Consider the following 19,278-nt stretch of genomic DNA (forward strand, 5'->3'; position numbering starts at 1 on the left):
AGGACAAGGGTCAGTCCACACCATCCAACCGCAAAACTTTGCGGTGTTCGAGGCAAGTTCATCACTTGCTCATGTCATTTGAGTATTTCTATCAAATTACTTGCAAAGTATTATGGTTATCACTATTGCATAAAAATCAAAACCACTACTTTCATAACTATGAATATGACTATGTGGTGGGCAATGGAACCATGGATTGTGTTGATATGGTGGAGGTTCCATTGCAAAGGTTATATCCATCTAGGATTATACAACAAATGTCGCCAGTGATTCTTGTGCCGTAATACCCGTGTTAACCATAAGACCCGGAGTGGGACGGAGTAGTCAAAAGTGTTTCCACCTCTCGTTCATCAATGGATGCGCTTTACCGTAGACACTTGTATCTGTCAGGGCAAGCGGTTGGCTGGGGAAGCCTTAAGTCCCCACGGCATAGTCCGTAGACACTTGTCGCTCGAAGTGCAAGCGGTTGGTCGGGGAAGCCTTAAGTCCCCACGGTATTGCGGTCTATGATGGGTTGCAGCTACCGGCGAAGGAGTTTGGTTCGATCCCAAACTGTCGTCGTGGTCGGGGTCCACCCGTGAGTGGGAATAATGGGACCGGCGAGGACCCAGGGTTGGGGCATGCAACAAAGGGTGGGTGCTCGAGGTAGCGGAGGAACATGATTGGCTAGACCTTATACCGGGCCTCACACCGAAGGAAGTGTGGACGGGAAAGCTGCCCGGTTGGCACCAAGGTTAAGATCTCTTATGGGTAAAGCAACACACCTCTCGCGAGTGTAAAGAACTCGTGACTCCGTCACTCCTCGTTCCGGATAAGGAACTGCGAACGCGGCCGGAAAGGAGCTCCATGAAGTTCTAGTAAACCGGTGAAGGCTGACGGACATAGCTCTTTCGAATAAAAGCAATCTCTTGAAGAAATGTTTATCAAAACTTGCATTGGTATTAGACTTTCTGGTCTAATATTGTATCTAGAGCATTAAACACCTCTTATCTATAATGAACTTGTTGAGTACGCTCGTACTCATACCACTCTTAAATCCCATGCTTAGATTGTCTGAATCGTCTGGAGGAGGACTACGACCACAATGAAGGAGCCGAGATCATCGGCTATGAAGAACCGAGACCTCTCGGAGGTATAGAAGGCGTAGACTATCTCATCGTCTACGGATCCGGGAGGCTTCCGGAGGAGATCAAGCTTGAACATCTCAAGTAGTAGTAGTAGCCGAGCAGCCCGAACTCTTAGTATTTAGCTGCTCGAGGAAATAAATGTATAACTTAATGAGACTCTTATATTGTAAGTTAAGTTGGGTTCGCCTCGAACCCAGGAGTATTCCTCTTAGGACCCAAGAGGAGCTCCGAGATGACATGTGTATGATAGTTGTGATAATAAATGAATGAGTTATGGACCTGCTATGTTCTGTTGTACTACTCTGAGGGATGTAATATTTACGGAATGGTACTTCGTGAATGTTATATCAACGACTGGCATACTACAACATGCAGTGGTATGCAGGGTCACCACAAAGAGTGAGAGGAAAGGAAGCAAGAGCGTGAGGAGCTCGGAGATGGCAATGGCGGAGAGCAAGAGAGATAAATCATATGTGCGGCGAAGGGGATGAATGAGGACGATGCGGTGACTTTATAGCGAGGAGCCGATCCATCGTGCCGTTGGATGGAAAGGGGAAGTGTTCGAAGGGGTAAACTGGTCTTATCAACCTGAAATTACTGGTTGGAGTAACCGCGCGCGTGCCGGAAATTACGGAGGATGTGTGTCCCCCACTTGCGCGACATGTCGATATTGCAGAAATTTTGGACCCACATCCAAGTGAGTTGACAAGACCTGTGGCTTCCCAAGGAGGGAATCGTGTCTATCGTCAGCAACGACGTCTGTCGAGGAATCTTCAGGTGTTTTCATTACAAGATGGTGACAACAAATCTTCGAGTCTTCTAGCAGAGAAACTCCGGGAGCCTATGATCAAATGCAAGCATCTGCTCATATGCTCGGGGGCAACTCTTATCAGAAGCATTGTATATACTTCTGATAAGAGAATAAGGTGAAAAGGAAAAATACAGAGTTGGTCAAAATAGAAAAAGATGAGTCTACAACCAAGTGCAAACACTTGGCTGTAGCCTCGGGGGCTACTCCCATCGGGAGCGCTGGTCGCGCACCCGATGAAATAAAAAAAGGAGCAACAAGTTGAGTAAAAAAGAAGAAGAGAGGGAGGTAAAAAATAGCGAGAAGATAATAAAGTTGACCCTACAACCAAGTACAAGCACTTGGCTGTAGCCTCGGGGCTACTCCCATTGGGAGTGCTGGTCGCGCACCTAATGAAATATGAGAAATATCATCGCACATTTTCGAGTTAAACATAACTCGTTATGTACTCCCATCGGGAGGGCAAGATATTATGTCATCATATGACTCGAATATATATACCATTCCAGCAGCCGAAAAAGGCACTCGACAATATATTCTCAGAGCGCGTTCGTCGCGGTAAAATCTATGAATGCCGTAATATTTTACGAAGGTAAGTCCCTGGGATCCGTCCTGTGTGGCGTGGTAACGCACCCGAATGCGCTCTAGTACTTTATCTGTGTCAACAAACGCGAAGAAAAATCCTAGCGAACGCGTTAGGTACTCGATAAAATTTAACTGGAGTTCGGCTAATGGTAAGACCTTAAGCGACGCACGTCGAATTAAGCCAGTATCCCAAGGTCGAGTCCAGTGACTTGACCTTGAAGTAGGTTTTTGCGGGTTTACCACAAGAACAATCAACTGGTACCTGATCTGTCAGATGAACCAGCCCCATCTACCGTCATCCCTGTACAAGATATAAATACTTCGAGCAAAATATTATAGGAATCTGTAGAATTTATGGATTGTTTCTACATTTGAGATTTTACTCGACTCTACGATTCAAGCAAAATCTCAGGGGCTACTGACATAGGCATCCTGGATGGGCCTGCCGAATAAGGTACCCGAGGATGATTGAAGGCCCACGACCCGAAGTTTATGACGCCCGGAGGCCCAATAAGCATCGACATGGAAAATAGAGATAGATTAGGAAGAAAGAAGTCCACTTTTGTTCCTTAAATTCTAGTGAAAGTTTACTTTTGGTCCTAAAACTTCCGTATGGTTCAAAGAGAACCTTAAATTCTCAAAATCATTCACTTTGTGTCCTTCTCCTGGTTTAGCTAGATAAATATCTACCAAAGGTGGCTCAAAAATTAAGGCAACCGAGCAAGAGCAGAGAGGCATGACGAGCGTTCAAGGCGCAACACTTTCAGTGAATTCGGAGAGAGATAAATTGAGTGAGAGACTGGTTTAAGGACACAAGGGTTCCAATTTTTTTGCATTAAGATGTTGGGTTTGAAACTTAAGCTAGCTTAACTTGGTCTGGTTCAAAACCAATTCGGTTGGTTGAATGTTTCTTGTCGCAACGTCAGTGATTTTCTCAAAACAACCAAAAGGGATGAAAAGTGAACTATTATGCGAGTTTAATGTCCATTCTAAACTAACATTAATTTTTGGGATGAAAAGTGAACTTTTCCAAGAATTGAAGGATGAGAAATGGACTTTCTTCGATTAGGAATAAAAGACTTGTATCAGTAGGGGAATGGCTCAAATAAGTCTCCCGGACTTTTTAACTTGTACGATACGAAAGCCTCGGCTCCACTCTTTATATAAAGGGGAGTCGAGGGAGAAAGAGAGGATCGAATCATTGTCAACACAAACCCTAGTTTTTCATAGTCGAGCACCTGTTTCGGCTGAACCTTCGAGATCTACTTGCCCTCTACTTTCCGCGAAACCCTAGTCTACAACTTATAGACATTGACAAGTTAATCCCTTGTCACTAAGAGCATCTCCACCGGCAGCCCCCAAATAGGTGCCGGCAGGGGCGCCGACACTGCCGTATGGGGGGCACCGACACAAGATCCTCTATTTGGGGACGCTGCTCCCACACCGGCGCCCCAAGGCCCGTTATATTTAGAAAATGAAATTCAAATGTTGAAAACGATATTTATACGAAGTTCCAATGAAATTTGTACAAATTTAACGCGAATTCAAACTAAAAATCTAAAAAAGACATCTAGCTGCGCTGGGAGTCGAAGGCGCTGAAGTCCAGGTCGTCGCCGCTGGACGACCCGAAGGACCAGCTGTCGACATCGTCGGCCTTCTCCTCCTTTGGCGCCGGTAGCTCCGATGGTCCGGCGAGGTCGACGTAGTTGGCGCCGTGGTCCCTGGCGGACCACACCGCCGCCTGCCGCGGGTCGATCGCGATATGCCGGTAGTCTTCGTCGACGGAGCGGCCGACAATGAACTGTAGGGCGGGGAACTCCTCCTCGTCGCCGTCGCCACGGAGGGCCGCCTGCGCCTCGGCCTCCTTCTCCCACCATTTCTTCTTCGCCGACGAAAGTGGTGGCGAGGCGTCCTCCTCCTTGTCTCGGGAGCAGCGGCCCGACCCCATTGTCCGACGCGCATGGTAGGTGCATGCCGCGTGGCCAGTCGCCGCCCTCGCCGTTTGGGTTTCCGCGCGGGAGGCCATTAACGCCGATGACCAACCTCCCCGCGTCATTTCCGATGCGAACCGCCACATCCTCTCGTTAACAAGGCGCCCCCACCCCGCGATAACCGTCGTTCCGCGAAGCGCCGGCGCGCCCGATTCGCGCCCTTGGCGAAGGGCCGATACGGGGTTGTCGGCGATTCTACTGGGCTCAAAAAATACCGGAGCCGTTTAGAACGCCGGCGCGAGCTAATTTTCGTTCGCGGTCACTAAAACGCTATCAGGACCGCTGTGGAGATGCTCTAACCGGTAAAATAAAATAATCCAACAAGCAGTTTTGTATGAACAAAGTCCATGTGCAGTTTCGGTTCACAAATCGCAAGTCGTGGGTCACGCGGCCCGTCCAAAGCAGCTGATACGCTCACAACTGTAGCCACGTCACCGATCCGCGCCGAACGCAGTTTCAAATCACTCACCACCCAGCCCAAATCGAACGCCTGCCACTCCACCTCCCACGGATCGCCACCATCCAAATCCAATCCGCCAAAATCGAAACCCGCCACGCCCCGCTCAAACTCCAAACCAAAAATTTCCCCTTCCCCTCCCAAACCCACCACTATAAATCCCGCCCCAAATCCAGATCTCCTCCGCACCCAGAACCTCCACAGCAATTCCAAATCCTCTCTCGCCTTCTCATCCCAATCTCCTCCGACCTCCGACGATGTCCGGCCGCGGCAAGGGAGGCAAGGGCCTGGGCAAGGGCGGCGCGAAGCGCCACCGCAAGGTGCTCCGCGACAACATCCAGGGCATCACCAAGCCGGCCATCCGGCGCCTGGCCCGCCGCGGCGGCGTGAAGCGCATCTCCGGGCTCATCTACGAGGAGACCCGCGGCGTGCTCAAGATCTTCCTCGAGAACGTCATCCGCGACGCCGTCACCTACACCGAGCACGCGCGACGCAAGACCGTCACAGCCATGGACGTCGTCTACGCGCTCAAGCGCCAGGGACGCACACTCTACGGATTCGGCGGCTGACGGGCTGAGTCAGCCCCTTGGTGACGCCGGCCAACGGACCATGGTTTTTCTTCCCGTTGCGTTGTGCTTTAGTTCCCCCGCCCCTGTGTGTTAGTTCAGTATGATCTGTTGTGGATCTGGTGGTTGGCAATGGCGGCCTCTGTAGTGAGATCCAACTTCTAGTTGTAACTCATGTACTACTATCCTTGCTTGCAATGAAAAGCTAGTTTCAGTCCCAAGGCTCCTTCTGCATTGTGTTCTTTTCAGATTCGTATTGTGCATGCTGTCAGTTCAAGGTTAAATTCAGAGTGCCAAAGAAATGAATAACCCTGCCAGCTGTGTCTAACGAGGTGCTGTATTTGCTGTCTCAAGCTCTTGATGCGGACACTCTGTTGACCGTTGAGTAATTCACCGTAACAACACACCGAATCTGGTAGGTATTGCATTCCCTGTTCCTTTTTTTTTTGGGTCAAGAACCGCGGAATCTGAGGCTGACACTGTGACAATTGTTTCCACTGGATAGCTGAAAGCTGGTGAAATTCATTCTGTGATGCAGTGTTCAAATCTCGGTCCTGATCAAAACTAGGCCCAACTTATCTGTTTCTTCACGACAGACGGCCCAGTCAAACCACACCATTTTTTTTTTGCATTATTCTCGCTGTATTGTCTTGCAGGCTCCGTTGTGGTCAGAGCAGTCAGCGTCGAGCGTGACCGACAAATAAATCTTTGGTTCCTCATTCTTCTACCTGGTTGGTGATTCATTGGAGGAAGAATAAGCGGAGTATGATCTCTTGTCATTGTTGAGTGCTCCCACTTTAAGAAATCACATTTGCGCTTGTCAGCATGCATCCCGTTGATATACTAACGAATATACCACCTGTAGTTCTCTAGTTCGTTTAAGCCGCAAGCTTACAAAACAGTCGCTAAACCAAGTCTCCCTTTCTTCTTATTTATTGTGTGCCTAGGATAATAGGAATCATACCTTTGCTGTCAGTGTCCAGAACAATATTGGATGTGTGTTGACTGGTAGCTGCGGATAAGAGTAATCGATTAGCCCCACTGAAGCCTGTCTCCGGGTTTTAGGTATCCACAGCCACATATACTCCGCAGCTTGTACCTTTAAGCAAGCGGATAAGCTAATTGTAGAGGCAAGTCCCATTCCCACGGTCATATGATATTCTCCTTTTGTCTTCTCCATATATTTCAAAATTAAACAACTTTACTGAACATGTTTCACTTTGCAAAAGCTTAACGTGCTCGGTGATGTTGATGTTGCATTAGTGCGTCCGTCTTACATGCAGAAGGTATGTTAGGGATTGCCACGCATCCTTCAAAAGAAAACTTGTCATCGATAAATCTTGTATTTTGCGGATCAAAATATGGAAGAAAATGCATATCAATGCCGTTGAGAATATAAGAATCCAAGGAAAATTTTAACCAAGAAACACGAGCACTGATTTGTGGCACCCGAGCTCCAGTGAGGTCGGTACTTAAAAGGTTTGAAAATGGTCTTTTGGAGGAAATTCCAAAAAGCAATATATACATGGATACATACAATGCTGTCTATGCATTTGCAAGATTTTGCAAAAAAAATAGGTTGTATTTTAGGTTACACAAGAAGATGAGTTGGTGGTTGTAAGAAAGATGATAATATGCTTGGTCAAAATTTGTATCCTACCTAATTGATGCTAATTATATGTACTTTCGTAAAAAAATAGAAATATATAGACTAAAAATTCCCGTGTTTGGATTTCCTTTTTCTTTTATTTAAAATGAATTATGGCAAGTCACGACAAACGGGCATGGGTTCACGGTAGGGTTGCAGGCGGCGCCTGCATAATGTTCCGCAAAGCCAGAATTGCTATGGCAAAAGGTGTCACCGAATTTAAGAAGAGTTAAAGAAGGATTAGCGCATACTATGCTTTCGGCACCCTAGTCTATGGCACCCAAGCTCTAGTGAGCTTGGCATTTTTTTGGGAAATTTCACCAATCTATTAATAATCATAAATAATAGTGCAAATAGTAATAAAAATTATATATAGGTACTTAGACTACCTAGACATGCGAAAAGTCGTCATGCTAAGGCCTCAAAAGACAATTGCACAAGAGTAGCAACCATCGCCAATAATGACAACGTAGATCAGAAGAGACTGACATAAAACCACACCAACGAATAGGAAAACCGACCGTACCCCAAGAGATCCACGGGACATACAACTTCACACCCCATCTTGAAAAAGACACTGAAAAACAATCTAAAAAGAAACGAAAAGTCCCGCCGGTGAGGGGCCGTGGTCCGCCACCCTTCCCCAAGGCCCCAAGGGCACCGGAGGCGGAGCGAACGGACGGCATCGCCACCGAGGAGAATGGAACCGTAGATGTGTTCTAGATGCCGCCTCTCCTGGTCGCCGCTTCCGCTCACGCTGGCTCATGTACCCAAGTTCGGTTTCTTCGGCATTTTAAAATTTTGAGAATGATGTTTTTTGAGTTTTGAAAAATTCTGATTTTTTTTTTACGTGGATGCAATTACTCTGCGATTGTAGAAGTTAGGAAAAGAGAGTAGAGAGCAGAGCAGAGCGGACGTTAGGCACAGTAGCTTTCATGAAACAAAGTACAGACAAAATGGAGATGCCACGGCTTTCAGCCTTCCAGGTCACCCGAAACGGACAAGTCCTACTGGCTAGTGTACCAGTCGCCGTAAACGCAGGGCAAGTGGACTAGGAAAAGCCGTGTGGCGCGGGTAGGAATTCAAGTGTGTGGACCTTCCTCAAGCTCCCTTGCCGAAGCGACCAAGCACAGCCGCGCAGGCAAGCAGCCAGGCACAGTCAGCCCAGCAACTCACACACGGGCACACGGCCTCCAACGCTGCACGCAGGGAGACAATGTGGAGGCCTTATCCACTCCCCACCCCGCCGCGTCCCTCTCCCACAAAAGGTAATCAAAGGAATAGAGCAAAAGGAAGGCAGGAGATAATGCCGAATCTACGGACGGTACTGCCAGCTACCAGCATTTACTTTACTTGCGCTTTTATCCCCTCCGCCCGCTCGCCCCCTTATTTCTAGCCGCGCTCCTCCTCCCTTCTTATCTTCCTCCTCCCAGTGACTCACCCCTCCTCCTCCCCCTTTATAGCTCGCTTCCCTCGGCGACGGCAACAGAACACAACCACAATCACAATTCACAACCACAATCTTACGTTGATCGATTACCTGCTTTCGTTCCTCACATCTCATCCGATCGGCATGGCGACTCAGATGGACGCGTACCTTCTGCTCGGCCGAGCGGCGTGGATGGCGCCCAAGATCGCCTACCACGACGAGCAGGACGACGACGACATCGGCTCCGCCTCCGACTCCGACTCCGAGGCCACGTCCTCCTCCTCCGACCTCGCCGACGACGCGACCTCCTCCTCGTCTTCCTCCTCCGCCGACGACCTCTTCGAGATGTCCGCCCTCATGACCCAGCTCCCGATCAAGTACGCAGCTCCTCCTCCTCCCCCATGTGTTCACGTTCTTGATCCTTAAGCAGAGAGCTGGGCTAACGCTGCTTTATTTCGTGCTGTGCTTCTGCAGGAGAGGATTGTCCAGGTTCTTCGACGGCAAGTCGCAGTCCTTCGCGTCGCTCGCCGCGGTGGGCTCCCTCGAGGACCTGGCCAAGCCGGCCAGGAAGCGCCTCAACCCGTCGAGGAGCTGCGGGGGCGGCCTCGCCGCGCGCCGGGACCGGGTCCTCTCGCCGCGCCGGCACTGCCCCAAGGCCGCCAGGAAGGCGGCTGCCAGGGCCGCGCTCTCGGTGCTCGGCGGCGGCGGATCGCCCAGGAGGGTGATCGTCGGCAACGTTCTGCTTGTTAGTTAGGTGCTCGGCTCACGCGGCAATGCCAACGGCTGTTGGTTCTTCTTTTCCACTGTGTTCCGAGTTCTTTGTGGCAGAAGAGACTGTACTAGAAATCAACGGCAGAATTTGGATGGTTACTTCAGTGGAAATACCATGCAACTTCAGCCTATGAATTCCCAACTCTCAATGTGAATATTTATAAACCCATTTGACGAATTCGTCATAGTGGACATGGGGCTACTCCATTCCAATGAAAAAGTAGGATGCTTTGCTACTTTTTTTTAATCCGGACGAACGAAAACGGTCTCACGTCAACTTCTCATTCTCGTCCGGATTTAGGCCTAAATCCGTCCGGACTCCCCAGGCTATCCGGAGGCTCCGAATGGAGAAAATTCCACGCTCTGGTTCGCGGAGAAGGCTGGAAAATCGTTGCTACCCATGCCAAAAATAGGTCCAATCCGGACCAATTTTCATCCGGATTGTGCCCCAGGCACCTCCAACGGCTGGAGATGCTCTAACTTGGAACTCACATGCAGGTTTGGATGAAAACATTGGTGTTCCATCCACTTACTCCCACTGTTATCATCAGGAAACAGTAAATGCACATGGACACCAGTCAACGCACACGAACAACTAAAACTTGATCAGCATATAAAGGAAACCATTCGAACTTGACTAGAACCAGTGCGTAACAAAGTTAACAGTGTGACCATTCTGACTAGCCAAAACATTTCAGCATCCTTCCAACCATGGCAACATAATTTGACAACTATTCCTGGCTATATGAAACTAACATCTCCGAATACAATACAGAATTGAGTGGGTGAATTTCATTTGCTTTGAACAATTGCAGAATAATGAGATTGTTTCGCAAGAGCTCACAGCAATAACAGGTCATGGTCCTTGTCCTCCCAACGATTGTGAATGGAAAGTGCCTTCTCCCCAGTACATCATAGTGCCAAAAAACAAAGATTCCTGGACCCCAATGAGATAGCAGTGTCAACAGTTCCAAACTTTACTTAAACAGTTTCGGTCCAAAACAAAATTTCCTTCACGTATGGACTGTTCAGCTAGCAAGGATCTGCGAGGCATCACACAATGTTCAGACAGCATGGTATTCAGTGAACAGGCTCAGCTTCTGAACCAACACAGCAGGTGAACCAAATATCGGTTTTCTTCCTTCACTGATCCAGTTCTTCTCCAGACTCGAAGATTTTGCATTTGCCCGCATATCATCCAGGAAGGCTGAAACTATCTGATAGATTGAAGTCCGGAAAACATCAGCCATCAGATAAGCTTTAGTGTGCAGACCGCCTCTCTGTGTGCTTGCAATGGCAGTTACGTTGCCCTTTTTTGCTGTGGAGAAGTTGCCCCACCTAATGCTTGCTGGACCCAGTGAGTGCACAGGTTGTGGGTTGGTTTTCTTTCCTAAACATGCTTCGACCGCAACCAGCGCAGACAGCAACGTAGACATCACAGCAGCATTGCAGCCAGTGAGTTGAGCAACACCGTACCGATCCTCTCGCCGTGAGCGTGCAGTCAATGTGGCCAATGTCCGAGCACACCATGAGCATATCTGCATTCATAGGTCACACAAAACAATCCATCATTAGGCACAACCGAATGAAGTAACATTTGGATTATGTGAAATGGAAATGATACACAACCAAGCACATAACACATTTCATGGCCTTCAGCCTTAAACAATCTAATGGCAAGGCTATTAAAGCTAAGGAATGTATTTGACTGAACTTTGTTCTGAAACACGCCTACTGAACATAAGTAAAGTTTCTGAATGCTACTAAACCACAAGAATCTGTCCTGATGTTAAGCTACATTTATCGCAAAATCCAAATGGAAGTAAGCTACATCTTCAAAAGGTTAACTCATTATGTATGTTTCTTATAAGTAGGCATAACAATATATGCATGGTTTTAAAGGCGTCGCCTAGGCGTCGCCTAAGCGACGCTTAAGCGTCCGGGCGTTCCAGGAGGGCAAGGCGTCGGCGTCGCCTTTGTTTTCTGCCCAAGGCGTCCAAAGGCGTCTCCAAGGCGTCCAAAGGCGTCGCCTAGGCGTGAAATCGCCGCCTTGCAAGAATCTGGACGCCTTTGTTCTGTGCGCGGGAAACTTTGGGCTGGCAGGAGGGGAAAACAGAAATGGCGGGCTGGGAGGGAAATTGAGGGCCATCCATAGGGGAAAGAGAGGGAAGAGAGAGAGGGGGAGCTCCTCTCACGCGACCTCCCCAACTCTGGCCAGATCTGCTGCTGGTCCTTCATCTGCCGGCCTCCCCAGCTCCGGCCAAGCTTCTGGCCAAGCTTCTGGCGACTCCTCCCACTGGTACATCCCTCTCCCGGAGGGGAAACAACGTACAGCTTCCATGACAGCTTCTCTTGGTGGTGTCTGGTGTGTGTATGTGATGCACTTCTTCTTGCCTGCTTTGCCTCTGCTTGCCTCTGCTCATCCTACCTAGCTGATGCTTTGCTTCCAGCAAGGCAGCCTCAAAGGCGTCGCCTTGCAATGCGCCTTGAGCGCCTAGGCGTTGAGGCGCCCCCCCATCGCCTTGGGACGCCTTGGCGCCTTTAAAACCATGAATATATGTAATGGACCCTATATACTACCTCCATCCAAAGCTTAAGGCTAATATTATTTTTAGAAAGTCAAACTATGTCAAGTTTGACTAAGCTTTTACCAAAAATCATTAACATGCAAAGTACAAAATTAATATCATTAAATAGATAATAAAATATATTTTCGTATGGTATCTACAAAATATTATATTTGTCGATAGGTTGTTCTGAAGGTTTGGTCAAACTTTACTTGGTTTGACTTTTCAAAAAAAAAAATATAAGCCTTAAGCTTTAGGATGGAGGTAGTATATAAAATAAATTCGAACTGCTGTTGAACTGAACATCATGGCTCACGGTTTCTGGCTTCCAGATATAGCGTGTGTTTGGTTGATGGCTTCCTAGGGATTGGATGGGACCATCCACACTTTGAGGATGGGAATCTTGGATGGTCCAATTTTCATCGTTTGTTTGGTTCGGAAGGACCAGGACGCGATTAGGACGAGCTGAAATCAGCTTAGATGGTTAATAACATGGCTAAGAAATATGTTAGAGTAATTAACAGCAATTAGCAGCGTTCTCTCCGCCGTGGAGGCACAGGCAGGCCCCAGATTCTCAGCACCGGCCAACAACGAGCATCCAGCGGGCCTCAATCGACTGGGAAGGTGAGGGCAAGGACATGCATTGGGAGCGGCAACCGTCTTCGCCGGTCTGGGTGCCTGCCAATCTTGAACAGGGTGCCCGTGGCGCCAAGGCGAGCAACCGCGATCTTGGGGCGATTTCCTATTCCCGGCCATCGGCGTCTCCCTGGTCTCGGTCGGCCGCGGCTCTTCTAAAATCGGCCGGCGGCCACAGAGGTTGAGGTGGGCAGGAGAGCTTGAGGCGGCGGCTCGGCGAGCGGCGATCCGGCGAGCGCTGGTCCGGCGAGCGGCGGCCTGGCAAGTGGAGGTCAGACTTACGGGGTGGTTGCACGTCACGTCGACGAGGCGAGCGGCGCCCTGGCAAGTGGCGGCGGTGGTGTGCTCGGATGGGTGTTCATGGTTAGAGCCAGCGACAGAGATTAGGAAGTGGTCCATGAATTAGAAAAACATGGATGACGAGGTCCGGCCAATTTTGAGGGATCAGTTGATTCAACATCTTTAAGGTATATTCTATTAGGTGGATGGTACCATCCCTCCTAATTTACAACCAAACAGATGTAAAATTAGGATCATCCCATCCTATCCCTCCTTTGGTCTGGAACCAAACGCTACCATACTCTAACAAATCACTGTGAACACCAGCTCAGCTAAGCAGCCCTCATTCCTGGCATATGGTGCTTGTAGTAGGTAACAGGAATTAGAATTATAACTTATATGAGCAAAATGTAGGAATAAAAAGCAAACATATTCACTTATAAGCTATATTGATATTGGCCGATCATTTTTCATTTACAATACAGGTCGACAATAGTCATGTCATAATTCTCTCCTAGATGAACAGATTTTTTCTGGTACAATGCTATCCGCTGGTTCTGAGGTACTATTTAACAGCCCTTGCATGATCCAGACCACATGTCATCTATATACGAGTGAATGACCAATTTGGTCATACAGTCACGCTAGGACATCTCCACATGTACCATATTCCACAAATCACACTAACTTCCCCATAACTGCAGAAAGCATGCCCACAGCTAATATCCATAATCATAACAGGCGACCCATATGCATACCTATTATCTCACTGGAATCTCGCACTATGAATTTATTAGAGTTAACAATCCTAATAATCCAATTACTGTATACTAGAAGAATGCATTTGGTCCACATATACCAGCTGTCAATAATAACCATCAGTTCTAAAACGCCTTGACACTTGAGCACTCCACATTAAGCTATCAAACCTTCATGAAGGAGATTAAATGTGCATAATTGCATATTCATACTCCATAATCTACGAACATAATCTAATCAGTAATGAATGCTAGTGCAGAATCTTCCTGATCATGTGATCCTTTATGCAGATATTGAGTTCATTATGTATATCTGTGACTAACCAATCAGTATACATGTATGCTTGATTTATACCAACTCAACATCTTCAAAGCATGGCCTATTCTTATTCAACTCTAAATATTTTATCATGGATGCCAAGCAAAAAATGCAGGCACAAACATAACAGTAGGTACAAACTATTTGCTGGATGATGGTCCTCAATGAAAGAAGGTTTCATTAACTACACGAAAAGAAAAAGACAATACTGACAACTGGAAAAAGACAGAACAACCTAGTACAAGTTAAGAAGTGCAGAAAAATGATTGTCGAATTACCTGTGCATCACTAAATGCACCATAGAGCTTAGATTGTTGTGACAATAGTTCTGGCTTATCGCTAGAAAACCCTTCGAGCGCTTCAGCAATTTTTGTAGTGAAGTCCTCAAGTGGCTTCAAACAGGCTGTCACGATTCTTTTGTAAGTTTCACCAGATTCCTCGAAGAAGGCACCCCGGCGCCAAGGTTCTATGTTACATTCAGATACTGCACACAAATCTTGGAAGGCAAGGTACTGCATGAGCGACCGTGGATCACTTAGCTCCAATGTTTCAAGGATATAATCAGTAGGATTAGTCTCTGCCGCAGCAGTGCTCTGAGGTGGAGTAAAACTGCACCTTCTTGTATGCACAACCTGAAATTTGTTAGAAGCAGTTGTATTAAAGATCTAAAGTTCAACAAAAGTCAAGCTGCAGAATCCAGATAGCGAAAGAACTGTACATCTAACAGGATGTTGTTTGATTTGAATAGCTGAGAACGAACCTGGACAAAATGATGGCTTATTTCCCAACAGAAAGAAACACCCGTGGTCACCATAAAGATGCCGATTTGGGTGATAATTTGGCTTCCAATGGATCCTCCAATTCTGAATTGCCGGGGAAGAATAAAAATCAGGACAAATGAAAGGCAGAAGGCCTGAAGCGACACCTTTAGAGCCCTTTTCATAGATGGTAGGAGCCCCATCTTCAATCCATAGAAGAGAGGTCGCTGGATAATTTAACAAAGTCAGAAGTAAGCAACTGGCAACATACTGAAGTAATTGCTGGTAAGAATTGTAAGATAGCAAGTGAACAAGCAAGCAAGTCTAAGATTATTAAGGGCTCAAAACTAACCAAACTTAGCTTTGAACAATTACAATTGCCCTAAGATCTGATTAACCTCCATTATGTACCCACCTAAATAAAAAAGAATATTGAAGAAAATTCGAAAAAAAGGAGAGAACGTTACAGGCAAACGAATCTCTACAAATAACAGTGAAGATAACAAAGTGTCTGGCTGGAATTTGACCATAACGATATCCTCAGAGAAGTACAGACAGTGCTCCTATTAGTCTTATCAATTGTCGCATTCGAATTTCAAACTTAAAGTAGATGCGTGTCCAATAAATATTGATCCAAATAATGCAACAATCCTGGCAGCCATCCCCTTCTCTGGTCAAACACCCTAGTAGGGTAAAATACCAGTGGTTGAAGCCACATATAACAAAACATATTCCTTCCTACGACTCGATAACAGAAGTCAGCAACAGAACCAATCATTCCTATGCAGTTAACCCTAATCCTAGTCATATGAATTCTAATCGTGACAAGTCAAATCCGAAGTGAAATTAGGGAAGACTCAAACAGTACATCTCGAAACCCTAGCTTTCCCCCCAATCTACTCACCTGCACGACGGGGAACTGGAGCAGCCACCTCCCACGCCCAAAGTAGTGGGCGGCGAACACCGCGCCCAGCACAGCGCCGCGGAACCCCAGCCCGGCGACGGCGGCCCACCCGGCGTCCTCGGGGACGAGGGACGCCGCCGCGGCCACGCAGAGCGCGCCGGCCGCCGCGAGGAGGGAGGCCGCGAGCGCGCGCAGCGGCACCGGCGGCGGGCGCGGGTGGGGCGAGGCGGAGATGAGGAAGGCGAGCGCGAGGAGCCCCGTGGCGGCGCAGGAGAGGAACGGGTGCAGCGCGAGGAGGAGGGCCGGGGGCACCCCGAGGCTGGCGTGGCGGCGGCGCGGGGAGGTCGCGAGGTGGATTACGGAGGCGGCCGCCGAGAGCGCGGCCTGGAAGGCGAAGACGGCGAGCCACCGCTGGCCGACGGCGTCGCGGGGAGCGCCGCGCGGCGGGGCCCTGTCCATGGCGGCGGCGGACGAGGGGTTTGGGAGCTTTTGAATTTCTTTTCTCCCCTTTTTTTCTCTGGGATGGGAGGGTTTCAGCGCGTTTGAAACAAGAAGAGAAGGCGAGTGTGTTCGTGTGCCTACCTACTTTGTCTGTGTGTGGTTTGTTTGTCTGCGCGTTTTTCATGTCTTTTTGGAGACCAGCGAGGCTTTGATCGGTCAGCTCAGCTTAGTAGTTAAGCTAAGTCCGTCTTTAGGTAAACCAAAAGACCTAAGGGAGTAAATAACGAGAAACTACCATATTACAGGTGGTCATGTCTGAAAACTATTAATATTGGGCAAAGCGACACATAACTACCACTTCACGAGCATAGTCATGACAAAAAGCACTTATTTTGCTGATTAGCCGTGTTAAACCGTTTTCTGACCGTTCAGACCCACCTGTCGGGTTTACATGGCAGAAGAAACAGAAAGATCGAACCTCACTACAAGAATTTTATAACCTTTGAGGGTAGATTTGCAAAATCACCGAAGGGATAAGATTCCCATCTTCTCCCGATCTCCTGCCCGTCACCAGCCTCGCCGCCGCCGTCTCCCCGGTCCCCAGGCGCAGCAGGGACGACATCCCCGCCGCCATGCTCCTCCCGCTAAAGTTGCTTCGCTGCCCCTGGCTAGCCCCACCTCAGCAGCTCGCCGCAGCCACCGGAGGGCCGATGGCCGCCGCCCCTGGCCAGCCCCACCTCAGGCGCCCACGGAGGACACTTCTGCACGTCGCAGCGGCCGCTGGCCATCGAGGGAGCGAGTGTGACCCTCAGCCTTGCTCCTCCGCGACCACGGGAAGGAGCTCCTCTCCACGGGATGACCTCGGCGGGCGGAGGTGGAGGCGCGGGAGGAGGTGCGCGGGCAGCAAGTCGGCCTTGGCGAGCCATACGAACTGCTCAAGGAAGTAGTAGACGCCCTCGCCGCCGTAAGCGTGGAGTACGAGTGGCGGCGGGAGGAGGGGGCTGCGGCCGACGCGAAGGGTGTTGACGTCCTGCACGAACTTGCCGAGGCGGAAGGCCTTGCGGTTGAGGCCGACGCTGGACTCGAAGGACTTGAGCCGCGGAGGCGGCCGGGGTCAGTGGCGGCACGCAGCGAGCGCGAGATCTTGAGCAGCTTGTCGACCGTCGTGGCGGGCCAGGTGGGCCTCAAGGTGGACGAGGAAGTCCCGGGGAGGCGCGTGCATGGCGGCGGCGGCCTTGCAAGTCCGAGGGTCGGAGACGGAGGCCATGGCAGGGCGGGCGCCGGGGGCGGAGCAACCGCTGTCGATCGGGGCGCAGCAACTTGATTGCTTTTAGACAACTAGCATAAGTGCCCGTGCGTTGCATCGGAATCGGAGAAATAAAGACTCAAACGCTCCGCTAAATCACATGGGATGATATTTTCTTCTTTGTGCCATCATCGATGATGGTGGTCACATTTTCTACCATTCATGATAAACTTGATTAGTCCTAAGAAGATGATTTTGTGAGGATCTCGCTGCATCGACTCGTGTCTGGGGTGTTACGGAACAAAGGTCACTTATTAAAAAATAATGGATCAAGATTTTATAAATTAGGCTTTTGTTGAAAAACCTTTCACTACTCAAATTTTGGCCCAAAGTAAATTGACTTTCTAACTAAATTATGGTGCGGTGCCGATTTTCTATGAAGAGATATAGGAAGTCCCGACATAATGGCTAGTGTTTTGATATTTTTTGAATCGTCGTCTTTTTATCATTTTGTGATCCGCAAAATTAAATCATATTTTAAAGTAATATTTATCTATAATATATGCACTACTTTAATAATATACACTGAAAAGGAGCACAATAATATGTTAAATAAAAATCAGCAATGAAGAAATAAATTAAAGATTCCGATTGTGTACACTCTTTTTTCTGAGTAAAATAGTCACACACTGCCGTTCTCCATCGCGAGTACCTCAATTGCTCCAGCTGCTCTACTCCCCTCCTCCTCCCCAAATCCTAAAATTCCCTGAGAAGGTGCAGCGCTCGCGGTGGAGCTACCGGGCACCAGCGGGTGGTGGTATCGCTTCTTTACTGCTGCAGCAAATCCGAGGTGGGGCACACTCGGCGGCTGTTTAGGGGCATGTAGAGGAGGAGCACCAGGGCCACGACCCTCTGGCCGGCCGGTGCAAAGCCGCTGCGTCGCCTGCGACTCTGGCAGCGGTCCACATACACACAACACGCACACTGCGCAGGCACGATTCCAGCGGCGAGCGAGGCCGCCGCCCGCCTTGACATCCCTCCGCTGCTAACTGTCCACACCGGCTGCGAATCTCGCCTTTCGGTTGTCGCCTCCCTCTGCTGCTAACTGTCCATGACTCTCCAGTTCCGGCTGTCGCCGAAGGTCGCTGCGAGCGATGGAGGCAGGGGAAGTTGATTCGTTGGTGTGTTGTTGATTCGTTGGTCTGTTGTCTAAACAGACCGTTTCTCGGCGCTCGACCGCCGAACAATCAAACTGCAGAGTGCTTAGCGGAGACCACCATCCAACCATGACGAGTAGAGTACCCAGCGAAACTCTGCAAGCTCACTTTGTCACGGATGAAGTACAATCTTGTGCCCTGTCTCTGAACCAGAAGCACGAATCAGATGGGATCTCAATGACTCCTTGTACCTCTCCACTCCCAACCGTCATGGATCAATCAGAAGGAGGAGCCGATCTCTCTGGCCGCCGCCTGATCAGTTTCTGAGAGGGATCCGGCCGTCGCCGGGGCACAATCTCACCCTGTCGCCAATATGTTCGTCTGCCAACACCGCCGGGGCCGGGAAGCCTCTTGCCTCCTTCAGCTTGTACCATCCATGAAGGGAGGTTCGACCTCAACAAAAAAATGTTTCCTCCTCGTCATAGGCATATAGCCACACAGAGGAGGCGGGAGATCGAGGCAGGGCAGTACATGCGGCCAGAAAATTAGCCAGCGAGCCGCCTGTCTCCCTCGTAGCCTTAGGTGTCCGTTGACCTGCTGGATGGACCCGGCCGCCGCCGCAACTATGTGCCTCTATCAACGCCGTTGGGGCTGGGCAAACCCTCCCGCTCGTAGCCATACTCATCCTCGTAGAGGGCCGCCTCGTCTCCTCCCGGAACGGACCCGACCGCCGGCCGGCTGCCGTACAAGAACCGATCTAGATGGGGGTAGATATTCTTGCCAGAAGCGCCACGCGGAGCTCAGCATCTAGATGCGCCGCGCCGTCCGCGA

The 19,278-nt window shown here is 49.3% G+C and overlaps 3 protein-coding genes and 1 pseudogene across 4 annotated transcripts; 2 read left to right on the top strand and 2 right to left on the bottom strand.

Annotated features, from left to right (window-relative positions):
* Positions 1-5,225: 5,225 nt before the first annotated feature.
* On the top strand, positions 5,226-5,537 carry LOC124692415 (histone H4). 2 transcript variants are annotated; one of them, XM_047225790.1, is made up of 2 exons: positions 5,226-5,270; positions 5,322-5,537. In XM_047225790.1, the coding sequence occupies exons 1-2, from the start codon at positions 5,226-5,228 to the stop codon at positions 5,535-5,537; spliced, it is 261 nt and encodes an 86-aa protein (XP_047081746.1). The 2 variants fall into 2 exon arrangements, with proteins under 2 accessions (XP_047081746.1, XP_047081745.1); XM_047225789.1 differs by having other exon boundaries at positions 5,226-5,537.
* Positions 5,538-8,717: 3,180 nt separating this feature from the next.
* On the top strand, positions 8,718-9,499 carry LOC124687363 (protein OXIDATIVE STRESS 3 LIKE 2-like). The gene is made up of 2 exons (XM_047221155.1): positions 8,718-8,988; positions 9,086-9,499. The coding sequence occupies exons 1-2, from the start codon at positions 8,756-8,758 to the stop codon at positions 9,363-9,365; spliced, it is 513 nt and encodes a 170-aa protein (XP_047077111.1). The 5' UTR covers positions 8,718-8,755; the 3' UTR covers positions 9,366-9,499.
* A 750-nt stretch (positions 9,500-10,249) lies between these two features.
* LOC124687364 lies at positions 10,250-16,062 on the bottom strand. Its single transcript, XM_047221156.1, has 4 exons — positions 15,604-16,062; positions 14,702-14,926; positions 14,220-14,573; positions 10,250-10,920 (listed from the first exon to the last, which is right to left on the bottom strand). Exons 1-4 carry the CDS (start codon positions 16,060-16,062, stop codon positions 10,447-10,449), a joined length of 1,512 nt encoding a protein of 503 aa, XP_047077112.1. The 3' UTR covers positions 10,250-10,446.
* A 790-nt stretch (positions 16,063-16,852) lies between these two features.
* LOC124690180 lies at positions 16,853-17,311 on the bottom strand (annotated as a pseudogene).
* Positions 17,312-19,278: the final 1,967 nt, after the last annotated feature.

Source organism: Lolium rigidum, chromosome 2, assembly GCF_022539505.1.
Source record: "Lolium rigidum isolate FL_2022 chromosome 2, APGP_CSIRO_Lrig_0.1, whole genome shotgun sequence".
Lineage (NCBI taxonomy): Eukaryota > Viridiplantae > Streptophyta > Magnoliopsida > Poales > Poaceae > Lolium > Lolium rigidum.

Excerpts from the sequence above, each read along its gene's own strand:
- LOC124692415 (XM_047225789.1), top strand. The coding sequence starts at position 5,226 with ATGTCCGGCCGCGGCAAGGGAGGCAAGGGCCTGGGCAAGGGCGGCGCG.
- LOC124687363 (XM_047221155.1), top strand. The coding sequence starts at position 8,756 with ATGGCGACTCAGATGGACGCGTACCTTCTGCTCGGCCGAGCGGCGTGG. Across the intron at positions 8,989-9,085 it reads ATGACCCAGCTCCCGATCAA|GAGAGGATTGTCCAGGTTCT; the intron begins GTACGCAGCTCC and ends GTGCTTCTGCAG.
- LOC124687364 (XM_047221156.1), bottom strand. The coding sequence starts at position 16,062 with ATGGACAGGGCCCCGCCGCGCGGCGCTCCCCGCGACGCCGTCGGCCAG. Across the intron at positions 14,574-14,701 it reads TAAGCCATCATTTTGTCCAG|GTTGTGCATACAAGAAGGTG; the intron begins GTTCGTTCTCAG and ends AACAAATTTCAG. Across the intron at positions 10,921-14,219 it reads GTGCATTTAGTGATGCACAG|ATATGCTCATGGTGTGCTCG; the intron begins GTAATTCGACAA and ends CTATGAATGCAG.